At 46.5% G+C, this 17,010-nt stretch overlaps 1 protein-coding gene across 1 annotated transcript in view; it reads left to right on the top strand.

Annotated features, from left to right (window-relative positions):
* The window catches only part of SORCS3 (sortilin related VPS10 domain containing receptor 3), a gene marked incomplete at its 5' end in the record, with an annotated part of 489,210 nt that overhangs the window by 423,859 nt on the left and 48,341 nt on the right, over nucleotides 1-17,010 (top strand). Inside the window, 2 exons of the mRNA XM_084635451.1 lie at nucleotides 10,717-10,834; nucleotides 13,112-13,245. Of these exons, the coding sequence (XP_084491577.1) occupies nucleotides 10,717-10,834; nucleotides 13,112-13,245 (252 nt within the window). The remainder of the gene's footprint in view (nucleotides 1-10,716; nucleotides 10,835-13,111; nucleotides 13,246-17,010) is intronic.

Here is a 17,010-nt window from a genome sequence, read left to right as displayed (position 1 = left end):
CACCTTAGAGACTAACCAATTTATTTGAGCATGAGCTTTCGTGAGCTACAGCTCACTTCATCCAATGAATACAGCTCACTTGATCCGGATGAAGTGAGCTGTAGCTCATGAAAGCTTATGCTCAAATAAATTGGTTAGTCTCTAAGGTGCCACAAGTACTCCTTTTCTTTTTGCGAATACAGACTAACACGGCTGTTACTCTGAAATATTTCTATGAAGAATATGGAGTGTCACGCCACAGGGTACATTACAAAGGGGCTAGATTGCTAGGATTTTAATGAATTAGTTAATGTATTTATAGAAGAAAAATAAACTTTAAAGTATTTTGTAAATAAACCATATATTGTATTGGGCCGAATTCTGACAATATCTAACTTCAAAGGGGATTGTGTTGTGGCCTGTACAAGAAACAAAGTGAGCCAAATTGTTATCTCACCAACCTTGATGTTAGCAATTGAAGGAAAGTACTAATATTTGCGGAACGAATGAAGATGCTTGCTGTCTCTGTGAGATCAGGGTCTCTGCACGATGTTCTTAGTGCTCACTTTCCGCTTGACATCTTCAGGCTCCGTCAAATCTTGTATTATCAATGAGGGGTTTGTAAGACTCAGTCAACAATATGATGCATTGCAAATGCCCCAGTGCTCTAGCTTCCATTACGAGTTAGATGGGCAACTCTGGAGATCAAAGGCCTTTATATATCCAGAGAACAGGTCCAACCAAATACAGACAGCAGCCCCGCATGTTTGCCCGGTATATTGTCAGGTTATTTCAAACATGATATAAAGGGGCTTGATTTAGGACTGAGGAGGCACTTGCATTTCCATGCCTCGTTAGCCATTGGCTTTTCTTAAACTCATAGACTTAAAGGTCAGAAGGAGCTATCATGATCCGACCTTCTGCACATTGCAGGCCACAAAACGTCACCCACCCACTCCTGTCATAAACCCCTAACCTCTGGCTGAGTTACTGAGGTCCTCAAACCATGGTTTAAAGGCTTCAAGTTGCAGAGAATTTGCTATTTACACTAGTTTAAACCTGCAAGTGACCCATGTCCTATGCTGCAGAGAAAGGTGAACCCCTCTGCCCCCCCAGCATCTCTGCTAATCTGACCTGGAGGAAAATTCCTTCCTGACCCCAAATATGGCAATCAGTTAGATCCTGAGCATGTGAGCAAGACCCACCAGCCAGACACCTGGGAAAGAACACTCTGTTGTAACTCAGAGTCCTCCCTATCTAGTGTCATCCCCAGCCACCAGCAGCAATGGACCCAGACTGTTACCACTAAGACCTTTTGTCTAGGGAACTCATTGGCTGTGACAATGTTAGAACTTTTTCTCACTTACCAAGCTGGAGTGGGTTTTGAAGCGATGGAGGGCAAAAAGTTGGTGTTTCATAACCCCCAAGCCATCCCGACCCACCACTACTAAATATTGCTACGCAACAAACATGAAATTCCATCGTCAATTAAAACAAGGAAGGAGAGGAAATGCAATCTTTGGACAGCTAGATTATTGTACAACATGAAAGAGTGCTGTAATAATTTCCAGCAAGGTCATCTGGTCAATTTATACTGCATTTGTAAGTTGTTGTGTATTTAAAAAATTAATGAAAGATTTAATTATAGCAGTGTTGCCACTGACCTTTTCCGAAATGACTTCATCGTAAATCTGCAGGCGTTTCAGAACTGTTTTCTGGGTTTCTAATAATTTGCTTGCAAATTAATGATATTCAGCCCTGCAATAAAAGCATAACCTAATTTTTGTAACTGAAGGGATTGGGATGGGATTTGTGGTTCCTTAGCAATGGCTTAATTGAGAGCTGAGAATGAAGGTGGTTGAGTCGACGCTCTTGTGTTCGCTGGGAATTCACACGAATTTTAACTGTTTACTTTGAGGAATGAAAATTAAATCTGTCATGTCTATGGACAGTAAATTATCGTTTTATGGCCCAGAATGGAAAATACTTGTTAAAGTGTACTTAGTCAGAAAAGTGTCTCTGTCTCAATGCCATCTGCCCTCCCATATTTATTGCTTCGCAATGACATCCAGATAAGACCTGCTCAGATGGGAAATCTAAAGATGGCTTTTCGTATTGACTTTCCAAAGTAGGCTCTTGAAAACCAAGCGCTCATCTTTCATCTTCTTCCAACACAGCTAGCAGTTAAGGTGCTGCAGTTACATCCTGATTGACAATGTTACTGACGTTGTGTGAGACAGAATTAAGAGTTCACCTTGTTCTGCTTTATCTGTATTGCTTCCAGACAGTTAGCATTATTGGGGGGGGGGAATTCCCTAAATTAGTGAGTAAAGTAACCAGATACAAGACAGACTCAGGGCTTGTCTACGCTTACTGGGCGATCGACAAGCGGCAATCGATGCATCGGTGGTCAATTTAGCGGGTCTAGTGAAGACCCACTAAACTGACTGCCGATCGCTCTCCCGTCGACTCCTGTACTCCACCTGATCGAAAAGAGTAAGGGGAGTCAATGGGAGAGCGTATCCCATTGACATCACATAGTGTGGACCCCACGGTAAGTAGATCTAAGCTACATCGATTTGAGTTATGCTATTCATGTAAGTCAAATTGCGTAGCTGAGATCAAATTTCCCCTGTAGTGTAGACAAGTCCACACTCATGGAGCTGCTCTGCTGAATGGAAAGGTACAGGTAACTCAGGTCTGGTCTATTAGGTCGACATAAGGTATCTTACGTCAACCTAATTATATCAGTGTCTACCACAGCCTTACTCCCACAAATGTAAGTGCCCTGCTACACCAACATAATAACTGCATGCCCTCGAGAGGCATGGGGCTTATGTCCAGGTAGACACTGCATTACTTACATTGGCTGTTGGTTGTCATTCTTGTCAATTTCACAGCTCCCTGCTGGAGCCATGAAATTGAGAACAAAGGTTGGTAGGCTTCCAGGCCAGGCGCACAGCTAAGGCTGTCATCCCGGGAAAGGGGGAAAGGGGATAGGGGCTCCAGCTACAGCCCAGCTGTTCCCAGCTCCCCACTCCACCCAGGCTCCTGGCTCCCTGCTCCCTGCTCTGAGCCAGGCTGCCGCTCAGACTCCCAGCTCCTCACTCCCAGCTGGGCTGCTGCCTGGGCGCCTGGCTCCCATCTGGGCTGCGGCCCGGGATCCCCGCTCCCAGCTGGGATGCCCTGCAGGGTCCTGGCTTCCTGCTCTGAGCTGGGCTGCTGCCCATGCTCCCAGCTCCCGGCTTCGAGCTGGCCTACCACCCAGGCTCCAGGCTCTTCACTGGGAACCTGGCAGCCACCAGGACTCCGGCAGTGAAGCTCCCCACCAGGAACCCAGGGGGGCAGCAGGGAGCCGAGAGCTGGGGGTGCAGGGCAGCTGGGCTCCCAGCAGGGAGCTGCGTGTGGAGCTGAGAGCCTGGGCTTTCAGCCCCCCACACTGCTCCTCGTAAGTTGCTAGAAGCGCTCTTGGTGAGGATGTGCACCAGTGACAGAAAGAGGGGTAGCGTGGACATGAGCCACTGTAGTAACTGCTGTGGCTGTAATTCGACCTAATAGAGGTTGACTTAAGTTTGTAGTGTAGACATGCCCTGAGGCATGTCAGTGTACAGACGCCCACGCTGGAGACAGAAAAATAACCCCCCAGCTACGTCTTTTCATATCCCTTTCCTGAGGCCTAGCTTTATTTCAAAAAATACAAACTCAGAACAATAACAAGTCAACTCCAATGACTGGGACCTTTCCAGTGTCAGACAACTGGGAGAGGAGAGGACATGCCCCTTCCCTAATGATAACCTCCCATTCACCTCTGATTACCTTCCTTTCATAACCCCACTTAGATCAGCCACATGATAGACAGGTACATGGTAACCCATTACGTACCACAGCATCGTTAAATGCTGTCCCAGTACCATGGTTGCTTTACTGGCCATAACCATACTTTAAAATAAACGCTTAGCCTTTCTGATCCCAAATTGAGCTATTTTATGACCCCACTACAGAACCTCACACGCTAGAGTACCTGGTAGGGGTGGTCACCCCCTGCATCCCCTGTCAGAGCAGGGTCTGTTCCCTACAATGTTCTCTTGAGCTTACTTTCACACGTCCAACTTGGATGGGGCTTTCTCCACTTCCCTTGGGAATATATTCTTTTAATAGTCTCCTACCATTCCTTTTCCTTAATTACTCTTAAAAAGTCCATGCCCTCTACCTTCAAATGAATCACAGAAATGTAGGGCTGGATGGGACTTCGAGAGGTCACCTAGTCCATTCCCCCATGCTGAGGCAGGACCACGTGTATCTAGAAATGCAGCCTTCACTGGGTTGATGAGTTTGTACATCAGAAAAGGGCTATAGGTATCTTGGTGGGGCAGATTATTGGTGACTGTATATCCAGAGTGGAGATACAATAGCTTTGCTTGCCTGCTTGCAGCTCTTAGCACCGAAGGCTGGATCATGATAGCTTATCAGCATTAAGAAATTTTTTATTAAAAAAAATCCAAAACACTTCTTATAAGAATCAGGTGACCCAGAACCATGTCAGCAGCACAGAGGGAAACATCCCTTACAGTTCATATTGCTCTAATTGCATTTAGCATAGTATTGTTTCCATCTAAATTACAGCAATTATATACAAAGATCTTCTTTGAAATCATTTAATTAAAGAGTAGCTAACACTTCGTGCTTTTGGAATGCTAATATATTCCCTTCCACTTAGGAAACCTTGTTTTTCCCATTAATTGTCATTACCATGCAAGCATTTCAATGTTTTTCTTTTTGTTCAAAAAGCAAGTGGCTCTGGTGAGTTTTGTTGCTGATGAAAGGTCAATGCAGCTTTCTGCTTTCCCTGCTGTATAGTCCGCTAATGTTAGTGCAGAGGGAGACCCTGGTGGCTCATCTTGAGACGACTCTTACGCCCCTGTCCTGGTCAGTCGCTATTTCTTGGTTTCTCTAGCCGTGTTGTCTGTTGGGTTCAAGAAAATGTTTATTTCTCTGTTGATGATGTTGTAGCATCCTGTTGACCCGGCTAACTCCTTTAATGCTAGTCTCCTTACAGGTTGTGATGGACAGGCCTGGATTCATCTGGAAACCACCTCTAGCTCAACAGGGTGTAATGTAACTTCCCTTATTTTCTTCCCATATGAATTTATTTGGTGGTGTCTCCCCCTCCCTTGCTCCTTCCAGGGCAGCTTGGAAGGAAAATTCTAAGCACAGGGCAACCCCCACTTATGTGCCAGATAGTTGGCAACTCCCAAGAAATAACACATACACACAATATAGTCAACAGAGTAATTGTATTAAACGGGAAACAAATAGAACAGAACAAGGTAAAACACGAATTTCAGGGTCACCAGTGCCCATGCTGATAATACCCATGACCTTCTCCAGTCACGTGACCTGATATAGCAAGAGAAAAATGTGTGGTCCTGTTGGTTGGCGGTGGCCCTTGAGGACCTGTGACACTGTATCTCCTGTAGCAGCAATAAGCAACTTGGCTGCCTGGGTTCAATCTGGCCCCAAAGATGTGCATGTTGGATAAGATGGTAAGTCCCTCTACGGGTTAAATAGGCAGCAGGTAATAAAATCACCAAACCCTTATTCCCTGGCTTGAGGACACAGTTCAAGGAATAGGGGGACTCCAGACAGTTTCCCTGATGGTCTAACTAAAATATGGTGCATTCACCACTCCACAAATGATCCACAGGTTCAGAGATGAATCCAGACTCCTCAGCAACTACATAGCAGCTGGCAATCACAGTTGGCAGGTGTCCTCTTCATACAGGAATCAGGCTGCTTCTGTTCCCAAGATTTCCCTCACCATAAAGGGATGCAGGGATCAGGTGCAGATTATAACTATCCTGAAAATCCTAACTCCTGATCTCCTCCTACAGAGCTCAGATACAATCGCAGCAGGTGGGCAGCCCTGAACTAGCCGCACGAGCAGTACCTGCCTTGTGGTAACTGATTTTATCAAGGGAGCTGAAAGACTAACTCAGCCTGCCTGGGTACGGCGTTTTCCCAACAAAACTCTCTAAACTGGGAGTTGCCTGGAAGAGGGAAAGGAAGAAGTTTAGGGATATTGCTACCATGTTCCCAGAAGCCAGTTCTCATGGAGACCCTGCATGCAGGCCTCGGACTCACCCACAGCAAGCCCTCCCAGCTGCCAGCTTCTCATTTCCGCCTGGGGGTGCTCAACCCCCACTCCGCCCCAGGCCTTGCCCCCACCCCGCCTTTTCGTGCCCCGGCTCCACCCCTGCTCCTGCTCCACCCCTTCCTCCAAGGCCCCACCTCCACCCCTCTTCTTCCCATCCCCTTCCTCGAGCCCATCCAGTCAGCGCTTATGGCCCTGCTCTTTCAGTGACTGGCTCCCAAGCCTTTCAAAATAGCTTTTGCCCTCTCACGGTGCTCTCGGGCTTTTGCTTGTCAATCACTTGACTCCAACCCCCTCCTTTCTCTCCGACACTGCTCCTCCTCTGAACAGGCACACTGGTGGCCATCCAGGCGCCTGGCTGTCACGCCCCTGAGCTCTGGGGCCCTATCACTCGAAATAATGACTCCCCTCTCTCCCCCACTTCGTTACCTAGCAGCCTCTGAGCCTGCCCTTGGTCCCCCTTCCTCCTAGGGGCAGCATGCCTCTCCCTGAGTTCCTAGCACACAGAGACCCAGGAACCAAGGTAAGCTCCTGGGGGGGGGGGGAGCTACAATTCGATTAAATAGACACCCTGGGCCAGACCCTCAGCTGATCTAAATCAGCATTGCTTTGTTGGAGTCAATGGGACTAGGCCGCTTTATACCACCTGGCTCACTAAACGGAGTGACATTCACGTCATCTAACCTCCCTTTGCCCTCGTTTAAATCACCTGATTCAAATCCAGCAGGACCCAGGTTTCGAGGAGAAGCGACACCGTGACTCAGTGGAACATCTTAGCCACTAGCTAGGCACATACAGAGGACGCGGTTACTGAATGCAGAGCTGGTGGGTATGAAGCTGTTGCTGCCGGAGCTACTGAGTATGCGTCCGATGTTGCCATTCATGGGCGTGAAGCTGGTTTTACGGCATCCAGTGAGGGAAATAAAACTAACCCGCTGGGCGTCAAAATGCAGTCAGCTTAAAAAGGTGAGAGTTCCCCAGAGCCTAGGGGCTCCCCCGCCTGCCTCAGGCTCCGGCTGTGCCTGACTCTAGCCCACGTCACCAAAGCGGAGGTGAATGAGGGGAGATCATTGCCCCACATTCATCGAGACGCCACACAGGTCTGCAGAACTGAGCAGGTGGGAGTAGGAAGGCACCACCCAAAGGGCAGGTACAGCACACACACTTGCCCTGCATGTCGAGGTACTGGGGGGAGGATTGTATATATCCAATGGTGCAGTCCCTTCCGAAGCTGCCCCCGGGGCAGTGCAGCTCCTCCCTCCCTGTTATAGGGGTCTCTGTCCCTATCTGGCCCTTCATCAATGCCACTAATCCTGTGTCTTGCACCGCTCCCTACATTTGCATTTCCACAGCACTGTAAGCTTGCATAGTACTTTGCAGTCAGAGGAGAGGCAAAGCCTTGAGCCTTTAGCAGTTTACAATCTAGGGTAAGATGAGGCAGAGCAAGGGATGTTGGCAAACGCTGGAGAGGTTGGGATGAGGGTTACAGCTATAAGGTTACAGTGCTGTGTAGGTTAGAGATGTTTGTGTCTTGAGGGTTGCACTCTCTTGATCTTTGTTTTTCTTCCCCTCTCACTGTGAGGCTTGCAAACCATCTTGCAATTCCCCCACTTTTTTGTATCTAAAAGAATTTTAAAACTCCCTAAGCTCATGAATAACCTGGTTGAATTTTAGGTTGGCGAAAAGTGTGGTGTGTTGGAAAAATACCTATCAACCCTCTAGCTAAGGTGATACAGTGACACCTGCTTCTCGTTGAACGTTGGAAATGATGTAGATTTAACAAATCATATATATATATATTGTGACAAAGTTCCTCCTCTACCTTGATGGGTCCTGCGCTTACTGGTGGATTTTGCTCACCTCAGAGATTCAGAGTCACCCTCAGTTTGGCCACTTTCGTGGCTCAAATCTGCCGTTCACTCAGATAACCTCATCACTGGCCAGCATGGGGAAAAAAGAGTAAGAACAATCCCTGCAGTTTCTGCGGATGTGGGTCGGGGACCAGCTCAGAGACCTTCCCCTCTGGTGGAAGCTCCTGTGTTGGGTCAGGAGTTGGGAGGTTTGTGGGGAACCCAGGCCACCCTCTACCCTGGGTTTCTTTGGTTTTGGTCTCCTTGGTCTCCTCCCAACACCTTCTTTGTCCTCACCACAGGACCTTCCTCCTGATGTCTGTTAACACTTGTACTCCTCAGTCCTCCAGCAGCACGTCCTCTCACTCCCAGCTCCTTACCCGCACACCTCATTAACTGGAGTGACAGCCTTTTTAAACCAGGTGTCCTGATTAGCCTTAATTAATTCTAGCAGCTTCCCAATTGGCTACAGGTGTCCTAATTAGCCTGCCTGCCTTAATTAGTTCTAGAAAGTTCCTGAGTGTTCTGGAATAGTCCCTGTTATTTTACCCAGGGAAAAGGGACCTGCTTAACCTGGAACTAATGTATCTACCTTCGACCACTCTCTTGTAGTCATCTGGCCTGACTGTCACAATATGTATTTAAAAACCTCCGTTAAAGAATTATTTTGCTGATTTTTAAGATCTTTTTTCTTCTTCATCTGAGACTCTCAACTTTGGGGAAAACAAGCTGCTCATATTGGCTTGTTCTGATGATGCATTGATTTGTTCCATCATGTTTATTTCATTTTATTTCGCCTCCCCTCTGTGAGACTGTAGCTTTGTTTATGGCTTTTAAAGTGGTCAGCCAATGTCTACGCCCCTGTCTCCTTGCACCATGCACCCCTTTGGAAATATGGCTCCAGCTGATTGAAAAGCCGCTTCTTACGGAGAAAAGAACCATTGGCGTGAGGAATAAGAAGTAGTTGCTTGATTGAAAAGCAGGTTCCCTGCAGCTAGCTGAATGATTCCAGATGAACGGAGCCTTTTGTGTAGATACCTGATGTTATTTATTAATTAAAGGCAGTTTTGTTGTGAGTTATTTCTTTGTAAAAGATGTGAGCATCTGCCAAGTAAACTCTCTTAGTGTTTATCACATGAGATGAAAGCACGGAATGTGTAACATCAAGACGGTCGGCTTCACATAGGCCCTAGTCTTGCAAACACTTAGGCATGTGCAAGATTTTATGGGCATGAGGAAGGATGGCCGTGTGGGGAAGTTACTGCACTGGGCTTCAAGAAACCTGTCTTCCAATTCAAGCCGCCTACAGACATCTGGTATTGCCTTGGGCAAAGCGCTTAGTCTGGGGTTTAATGTTCATTGGACTTCCTGACAATCCCAGCCCTCACATCCCTGTGCCTCAGTCCCCAATCCTGCTGTATCCCATTGTCTGTCCTGTCTATCTAGAATGCAAGCTCTTCTGCTCCTTCCATGTGCCTGGGCCTGTATAGCATCTGGCACAAACAGGCCCCAGTGTTGGTTGGGGCCTCTAGCAGCAATCCACTGGCTTGGGGGCATATCATGGAAGAGACATCTCCTTACTTGTCCAGATGGGCCATACACATGGGTCACTGAATTATTGGCAATGATCAGCCTGCTCAAAAGAATTGCCAAAAAAGGAAGTTCCTGCCCTGTGGTGGAAAACAATTGTCACATGACATGACCTCACTCCAGCAAAGTTGAACTAATTAGGAGATGGTAGTTTGCAGTCTTTGCAGGCCCTCATCTTGCATCATGTTTACCAAGCCCGACTGCCAGAAGCTGGGATTGAACGACAGGGGATGGATCACTTGATGATTTCCCTGTTCTGTTCATTCCCTTTGAAGAATCTGGCAATAGCCACTGGTGGAAGACAGCATACTGGGCTGGATGGACCATTAGTCTGATCCAGTATGGCTGTTCTTATGTTCTAAGCACCTTCATCACGTTGGTCTCTGTTTTCATTTGATTCTTCGCTGCATAGTGATTTTTTTAACATTTGGGTTTTCTCTCCTTTTTGTAGAATCAGAATATTTAACACCAGTGAGAACGTGTCAACTCAGAAAGGACCTGATCCTATAAATACATGTATAACTGTATTCAGCTGAGTAATTCCATTGGCTTTAATAGGGCTACTCCTTATTATAATTATATGTATGACAGGAGTGTCTAAAAGCCACAGCTCACATCAGGACCCCATTATGCCAGGTGCTATACAGATATACAGGAGGAGTATGTCCATTGTGTATCCATTACACTCTAATAAGACAGGATACACAAAGGAACCGAGAACAGGATGCCACGTACAAACAGATGATTGGAAACTGAGGCACAGGAAGGTTAAGGCTCAGGGTTCCAAAAAGAACTAGATAAATTCATGGAGGACAGATTCATCAATAGCTATTAGCCAGGTTGGGCAGGGATGGTGTCCCTGGCCTCTGTTTGCCAGGAGCTGTGAATGGGTGACAGGGAATGGATCACTTTACGGTTACCTGTTCTGTTCATTCCCTCTGGGGCATCTGGCATTGGCCACTGTCGGAAGGATACTGGGCTAGATGGACCTTTGGTCTGATCCAGTATGGCTGGTCTTATGTTCTTTTCTTGTAATGAGTTCTAGGATTCTGTGTCGGTTTCCACCCTTGGGTTCACTTTTGTATGGAGGCTCTGTATTTCCATGGCTGACGGTGTGTATGCCTTTCTCTCTTTTCCAATGTTCAGAATTTTTGGCCACTTCAGTCTCCGCTCTGAATGGCAGCTGGTCAAAGTGGACTACAAATCCATCTTCAGCAGGAGGTGCAACAAAGAGGACTACCAGACCTGGCACCTGCACGATCAGGTACTATTGACTCTCTACGCAGTCTTTTATGGGGCACAACACTGCCTTTCAAGCGCAGAGTGTTCGTGGGTAGGAGCCTGTCATGCAAGGAGATCATAGCGAAACACACTGAGCTAGAGTCTCATTTGCCCTAAGGTCCCTTTCCACCACTCTCACAGTGTAAGAGGGGCCTGTAATGTAATGGACTCCCATGTTACGGCCCCTTGACACTGCCAGAGAAGTATAAAGGGGCCTTAGTGTAAACAGGAATCTGGCCCACTTAGATAAACTAACCTAAAATCATTGGGTCAGTCACTAGGGAGACTCCAACAGAGGAATTCTGTCACCTGATAGTTTTGAACCCAGAAAAAAGGGTAAAGAACTTCAGCTCCATGCCAGTGTACTTTTAAACATGTAACAATGTTTAAAAGTTCCCTTCCACTAGCATGTGCTGTTCCTCATTGCTGATTTAAAGTAAGGTCTTGGAGTTAAATCTAAGAGATCTGGAGTCTATTTTTGGCTCTACCACTGACTCAGGCAAGTCATTTCCTGTCTCCGTGCCTCAGTTTCCCAATCTGTAAAATGGATATAAAAGTATCTACTTATCTCACAGAAGTTTGGAAAATTCTCGGGAGCCCTTTACTGGAAGAGGACAGAGAAGACCAAATTATTATTGTATTATATGTATATAAACTTTCTCTTCTGTAATCACCTGGCTTATTATCACATTAGGTTCATTTGGGGCCTTGGGAAGCCACTGGGAGTTAATGCAGTCCTGTCCTTCGGGGAGTTGTTTGTAGGGTTGGGGTCCTTGGCAAAATGACTACACTGTGATGTCACAGTCCTTTCCATGGTGATGAAGTGACATTACAAACACTGAAACTGTGATGTCACTGAACGAAATCAGCAAGAGAAGATGCATTAGAAATGAGCATCATGGAACCTGGAATATACCAGGTGGATAGAGCCACAACACAGAACAAATAAAATGAAGTAAGGGGAAAGCATCTGCTAATCTGTCTGGGCAAACTACTTGGACCCCTTCTAGTCCCTCTGAGGTTCACCTCAGGTTTCACTATCTTCATCCTACCTTTCTTAGACTGCATCTCTGGGCTGCCCCCCTCCTCTTGTCTTCTTACCCGCCGCCTTAACATGACAGGGTCAACTGTGTTTGGTACCTGGAAGCCCTTTTCCTCTGGGTTCCTGTGACAGCTTCTGATCAAAGTGTCTCGAACCCAGCTTCTTCAATACAAAGCATTATGTATTCACCCAAAGGAACGTAGCACGCAGTGCAAAGGGAGACGACAGAGAAAGTCTATATGCGTGGGTCTGACCTACACCGCAATCTTCCCTTGCAAATTCTTGTAAGTTCCATTCAGCCTGGTTACCTCCTCTGTAACTTGGGAGAGATGGCTGGCTTGCTGCAGTTTCTGTATCTTTCTGCCTGAGCTTCATCTCCAGCAACAGCCTCCTTTAATTTAGCTCTGTGCAGTCAGGCAGGATAATAGCAAACAGGTAAAACTTGATCTTTATAAAAAGTAATGCGTATAATAACTCCCTCATTCTTCATACCATGGGATCATCTTGGCAATCTATAATCATGAGAAAGATAAGGAATGTAATTGTGCATTTTGGTTTGGGTTGATTCGGTTTTTGGGGTGGGGGGGCCCAAACAAGTTGTTTCAACTTAAGAGAAAAGATGATTTATGGTAATTCACTTAAATAATCTGTATCTGGTCAAACTTTCCTTCAAACTTCCTCTCGTAGTGCTTTAGAAAACCTCAGCCTTAAGCCCCTACATAGCGCTAGAAGAAAATGACCGAGTGCTACAAGGCAGTAAGGGGTACTGGGAAGAGGAGGAGGAGTCAGGACTCCTGGGTTCTACTCTGAGCTTTGTCGCTGACTCTGCTTGACCTTAGACGATGCACTCGATGATGCATGACTTTTGCCATACGCAAAAGAGAAATAATTGGTTCTGTTTCAATAACGGGTGAGGCACAAGGGGGCAGACGGTGGGAGAGTTTGATGAAGTTAGTGTAGGGGGAGGTTCACGAAGGTGTAAATGGGAGTTAGGAGTCTGGGAGACTTGATCTGAAGTTTGTACAGAGGAACTTTTTAAAGGTGTAAATGGGAATTAAGCACGAACCCCTCCTAATTTTCAAAGAGTGCTTAACTGCCCTTTGGAAATCATCCCCCACGATGCTTTGATATCCTGCTGTATAGTAACAGTGGTTGGGCAAAGACTAGAAATCCTCCATGTTCTTCTCTTTCTAATCCATGATGGTTTCGCTGCCAAAGGTTGAGCCTTGTGTCATGGGAGAGAGGAAGATCTATAAGAAACGCAAGCCTGGAGCCCAGTGTGCCCTGGGTCGAGACTACTCCAGAACTGTTGTATCGGAGCCTTGCATCTGTTCTGAATGGGACTTCGAGTGGTAAGTATTCTGACCCGTTATAACTAGTGCTCCTGCTGCTGCTGGTTCTTTGCCTGTTCCAAACCAGTTGGCTCGATGTATATGGAATTCCAAGAGTGGGCTGTAAGGTGCTAAGGGACATTTTTTTGCAGATCATTCTAACAAAGGACTGCATGAGTTGTACCTTGAAGGGAGAGTTTCCCCTCCAAAGGGTGCCCCTACAGGGAAGGAATTTCAGCCTCACTTAACTTCTGTAGCCACTTGAAGCCGCATCGTGCAAAACAGGGCAATGTTTTTCATTTTAGCCTGGGAAATTGTTATTGCTTTTCAGCGAGACTTTATTAAGAAATGTCAACAGCAAAAGCCAGATCGGCTTCTTTCACACCCCCGTGCAGCGTGGGCCTGTCAGAAGTCACAGGCTGCTTTGCATAAATACTGATGTTTCGAGTTAATGGCATTGTAAAATTCCAAACTGCTTTGAGGTTTTTAAAAAAACCCTGATGTTGCTCTTAAATTTTGGGAAAGTGTCCGTGTCTGGAATTTCTGCAGGAGGATGCTAAGGGGTGACTAACAACAGATGATTCTCAAAAGGGTGGGGGTACACACAAGGTTTCGGGGGGCAGGCACAAATACCCAGCAGTTCAGATGAATGCCCTATGTGACAGGGTCAGGCCAGATGGCTATAGAAGAGTAATAGAAGGCAGATATATTAGCCCCAGGCTAAGTAGGTCCCTTTTCCCTGGGTAAGGTAACCAGGAAGGTTCCAGAACAATCAGGAACCTTCTGGAGACAATTAAGACAGGCTGATTAGAACACCTGCAGCCAATCAAGAAGCTGCTAGAACCAATTAAGGCAGGCTAATCAGGGTACCTGGGTTTTAAAAAGGAGCTCACTTCAGTTTGTGGTGTGCGTGTAAAGAGCTGGGAGCAAGAGGCACTAGGAGCTGAGAGTGAGAACACATACTGTTGGAGGACTGAGGTGTACAAGCATTATCAGACACCAGGAGAAAGGTCCTATGGTGAGGATAAAGAAGGTGTTGGGAGGAGGCCATGGGGAAGTAACCCAGGGAGTTGTAGCTGTCACACAGCTGTTCCAGGAGGCACTCTAGACAGCTGCATTCCACAGGGCCCTGGGCTGGAACCCGGAGTAGAGGGCAGGCCTGGGTTCCCCCCAAATCCTCCCAACTCCTGGTCAGACACAGGAGGAGTCGACCTGGACTGTGAATTCAGAAAAACGGACAAGCTGAGGGCTGCCATGAAGCTCCAAGGCAAGCAAATCCGCCAATAAGTGCAAGACCCACCAAGGTAGAGCAGGAACTTTGTCACACCTAACTGCCTGCACCTCTTGGACAGCTAAACTGGGCTGAGAATGCAACAAGAAGAGGTTGTCTTGGGAAGGTGTTTTCATTTCCTGCTTCCAGTTAAGTAGGCAGGACCAAATCCTCAGCTGGTGAAAGTCAACTAAATTCACTGATGACTTCTTAGGCTGGATTCCATTCATGTCTCCTGCATGACATCTGTGCAGCTATGCCAATATACGCTAGCTGAGGATCTGATCCATAGTTTTTTTTCAAGACTTCCTGGTACAGCCTTGGCTGGGATCTGGACATGCACCAGGTGCGACCAAAATGAGAAATAATGTGAAGAAAGGTAGCTGCCTTTTTCTGAATATCAGTGGTGGTTGGTCTGAACAAAGGTTCAGGGACATCAGGTAGATTTTTTTTCATTTTTGCTGAACCAATTGTTCACTTATTCCTAATGCAGCAATGAAATCTAAGACTCTTCTGGATTATCCCGAGAGATGTGGCACGTTGGGTTCTGTTCTCACTCTTAACGAGAAAAGCTAACATTTTACAATAAGCACCGAACGTCCCTGCATCATTTACCCATACCACATAATTTGCTTCCGCCACTGTGCTCAGCCTGTCACTGATCTGCACAGATGCTTTTGTGTTTGTCTGGTTGGTTACTGCTTTGAAGCGTTCCTGCTTTCTCATTCCAGAGTTCAGCCTGGTGTATTTTTAAGGCTGAAGTGCAAAGCTACTCTAGATTATTTGGCCTTAAAATGCAGTTGTACCTGGGAAAGTGACCGTAAAAATGGCACCTTCTTATTGGACCCACTTCCTGTATCTAGTCAGTGAGATTTCCACTTACCTTACACCCTAAAATAAGGTTTTACTGCCTTATTCTCCTGTTACCCTGCAGAGCCAACTTAACTATAGTGGAGACAGCTGGATTCTAGTCCAGCTTGTACAGCCTCAACAGAATCCATAACTGGGTTCTGAGTGCTGAATCTTCATTGATGGTGACGCACGGGCCAGAAAGAACCAGTTCACGTTCCAATCCTAGGTTGAGTTTGTAGGGCTGACAGTTACGGGGGGAGGCGGGGGGGGGGGGGGAGAATGCAGCAAAGAGTTTCAACAGTGGCTAGTGATTTGGGGCACCTCCATTTTGGATGCCCAACCGGCGATATTTTAAGGGGCCTGATTTTCATAGGATGGCACTGAACACATTCTGAAAACCATGGTCCTTCCGGACATCTCAAGTTGGGCACCCAAAGTCACCAGTCCGTTTTGGAAATCTTGGCCAGTCCTTATTTAACAAGTAAGCTGAAGAGCTCTCATTGGGAGTCATTGAAGGGCAAGACACGTGGAACTCCACCGTGTCCTTATGGCTTAGTCACTTTTCAGGGCAAGACCCCAATTATAGATGAAACCACATGGGTTTGCTAACCTGGTGCGAAGCGTGTGGATAGATACAGTGAGGGCATAGCTGTGGCTGCAGACACACACAGACATAATCATTTTAAAAATCAAACTCTTGCCTTGTGCAGAAACAATGGAACTGAGAAATGTTATTAAAATATGTGCTGGTATTCCCCCCCCTCCCCGTTCTTTACTTACTCTGTCAAGAAAGGAAAGACAGAGAAGCAGCTGGATGTGATTATTTCCCTAACTTATGCAAACCCTGGGGCTTGCAAGAGGGAAGGTGGGCAGCATGTGAGATTTTAATATACAATTACCAGAAGTTAATGAATGAGCCCACAGTCTTCGGGGCATACAGCAATGTTGTCTTTAATTTTATTAAATATTTATGCAGCTCTTTTAGTCTTTTGGGCAAAGTACGGCTCCTCCTGAACATCTTTAATTACGCAGTCACTGCCAGGCATTCTTTACTGTGCCAGGCTGACCCTCTGAGAATGATTAAATGGAACGTTGCGACAAAGAGCATTAGGGAATTTCTGAACCTTTTTATGCAGCTCGGAAATCTCTGTCCTCCAAAGAATACTGGCAACCGTGAGGCTGCACAGTGAATTTATCTTACTAAAACCCTTCTCTGAAGCTTTCCGTTCTGACTCTAGCATGCTCCTGGATAAAACCAAGAGCATAACAGGGCATGTGGAGATTTCGTGACGTCTGTGGTTCCCATAGTGCTGGAGTTGGTTGCCTTGTTGTGAGATGAACTTCGTGATCATTTTTTTTTATTCCTCATCTTTATCTAAAAATCCCCATGTTAGCTGCAGCTAGCCACAGAGGGAGGCCCAGAGGATCTGATCCAAAGCCCACCAAAACTAATGAAAAGACTCCCATTGACTTCATTCTGCTTCTGATCAGCCCTGTGACTTCATCATTTGGGAGGACAGCTGGGTGTGTTTCCATCCCCTTTACTGTCATACACAGGGAGGGATCGGTGAGCTGGATTCCTCCCCCTGTGCATGACAGTAAAGGTATGTCTACACTGGAGCTGGGAGTGAACCTCCCAGCCTGGGTAGACAGACTCACTGTAG

The sequence above is a fragment of the Lepidochelys olivacea genome (assembly GCF_965140295.1).
Source record: "Lepidochelys olivacea isolate rLepOli2 genome assembly, chromosome: 7".
NCBI lineage: Eukaryota > Metazoa > Chordata > Testudines > Cheloniidae > Lepidochelys > Lepidochelys olivacea.
Note: the sequence above shows the minus strand (reverse complement) of the source record. Positions and strands in the feature narration are given on the sequence as shown.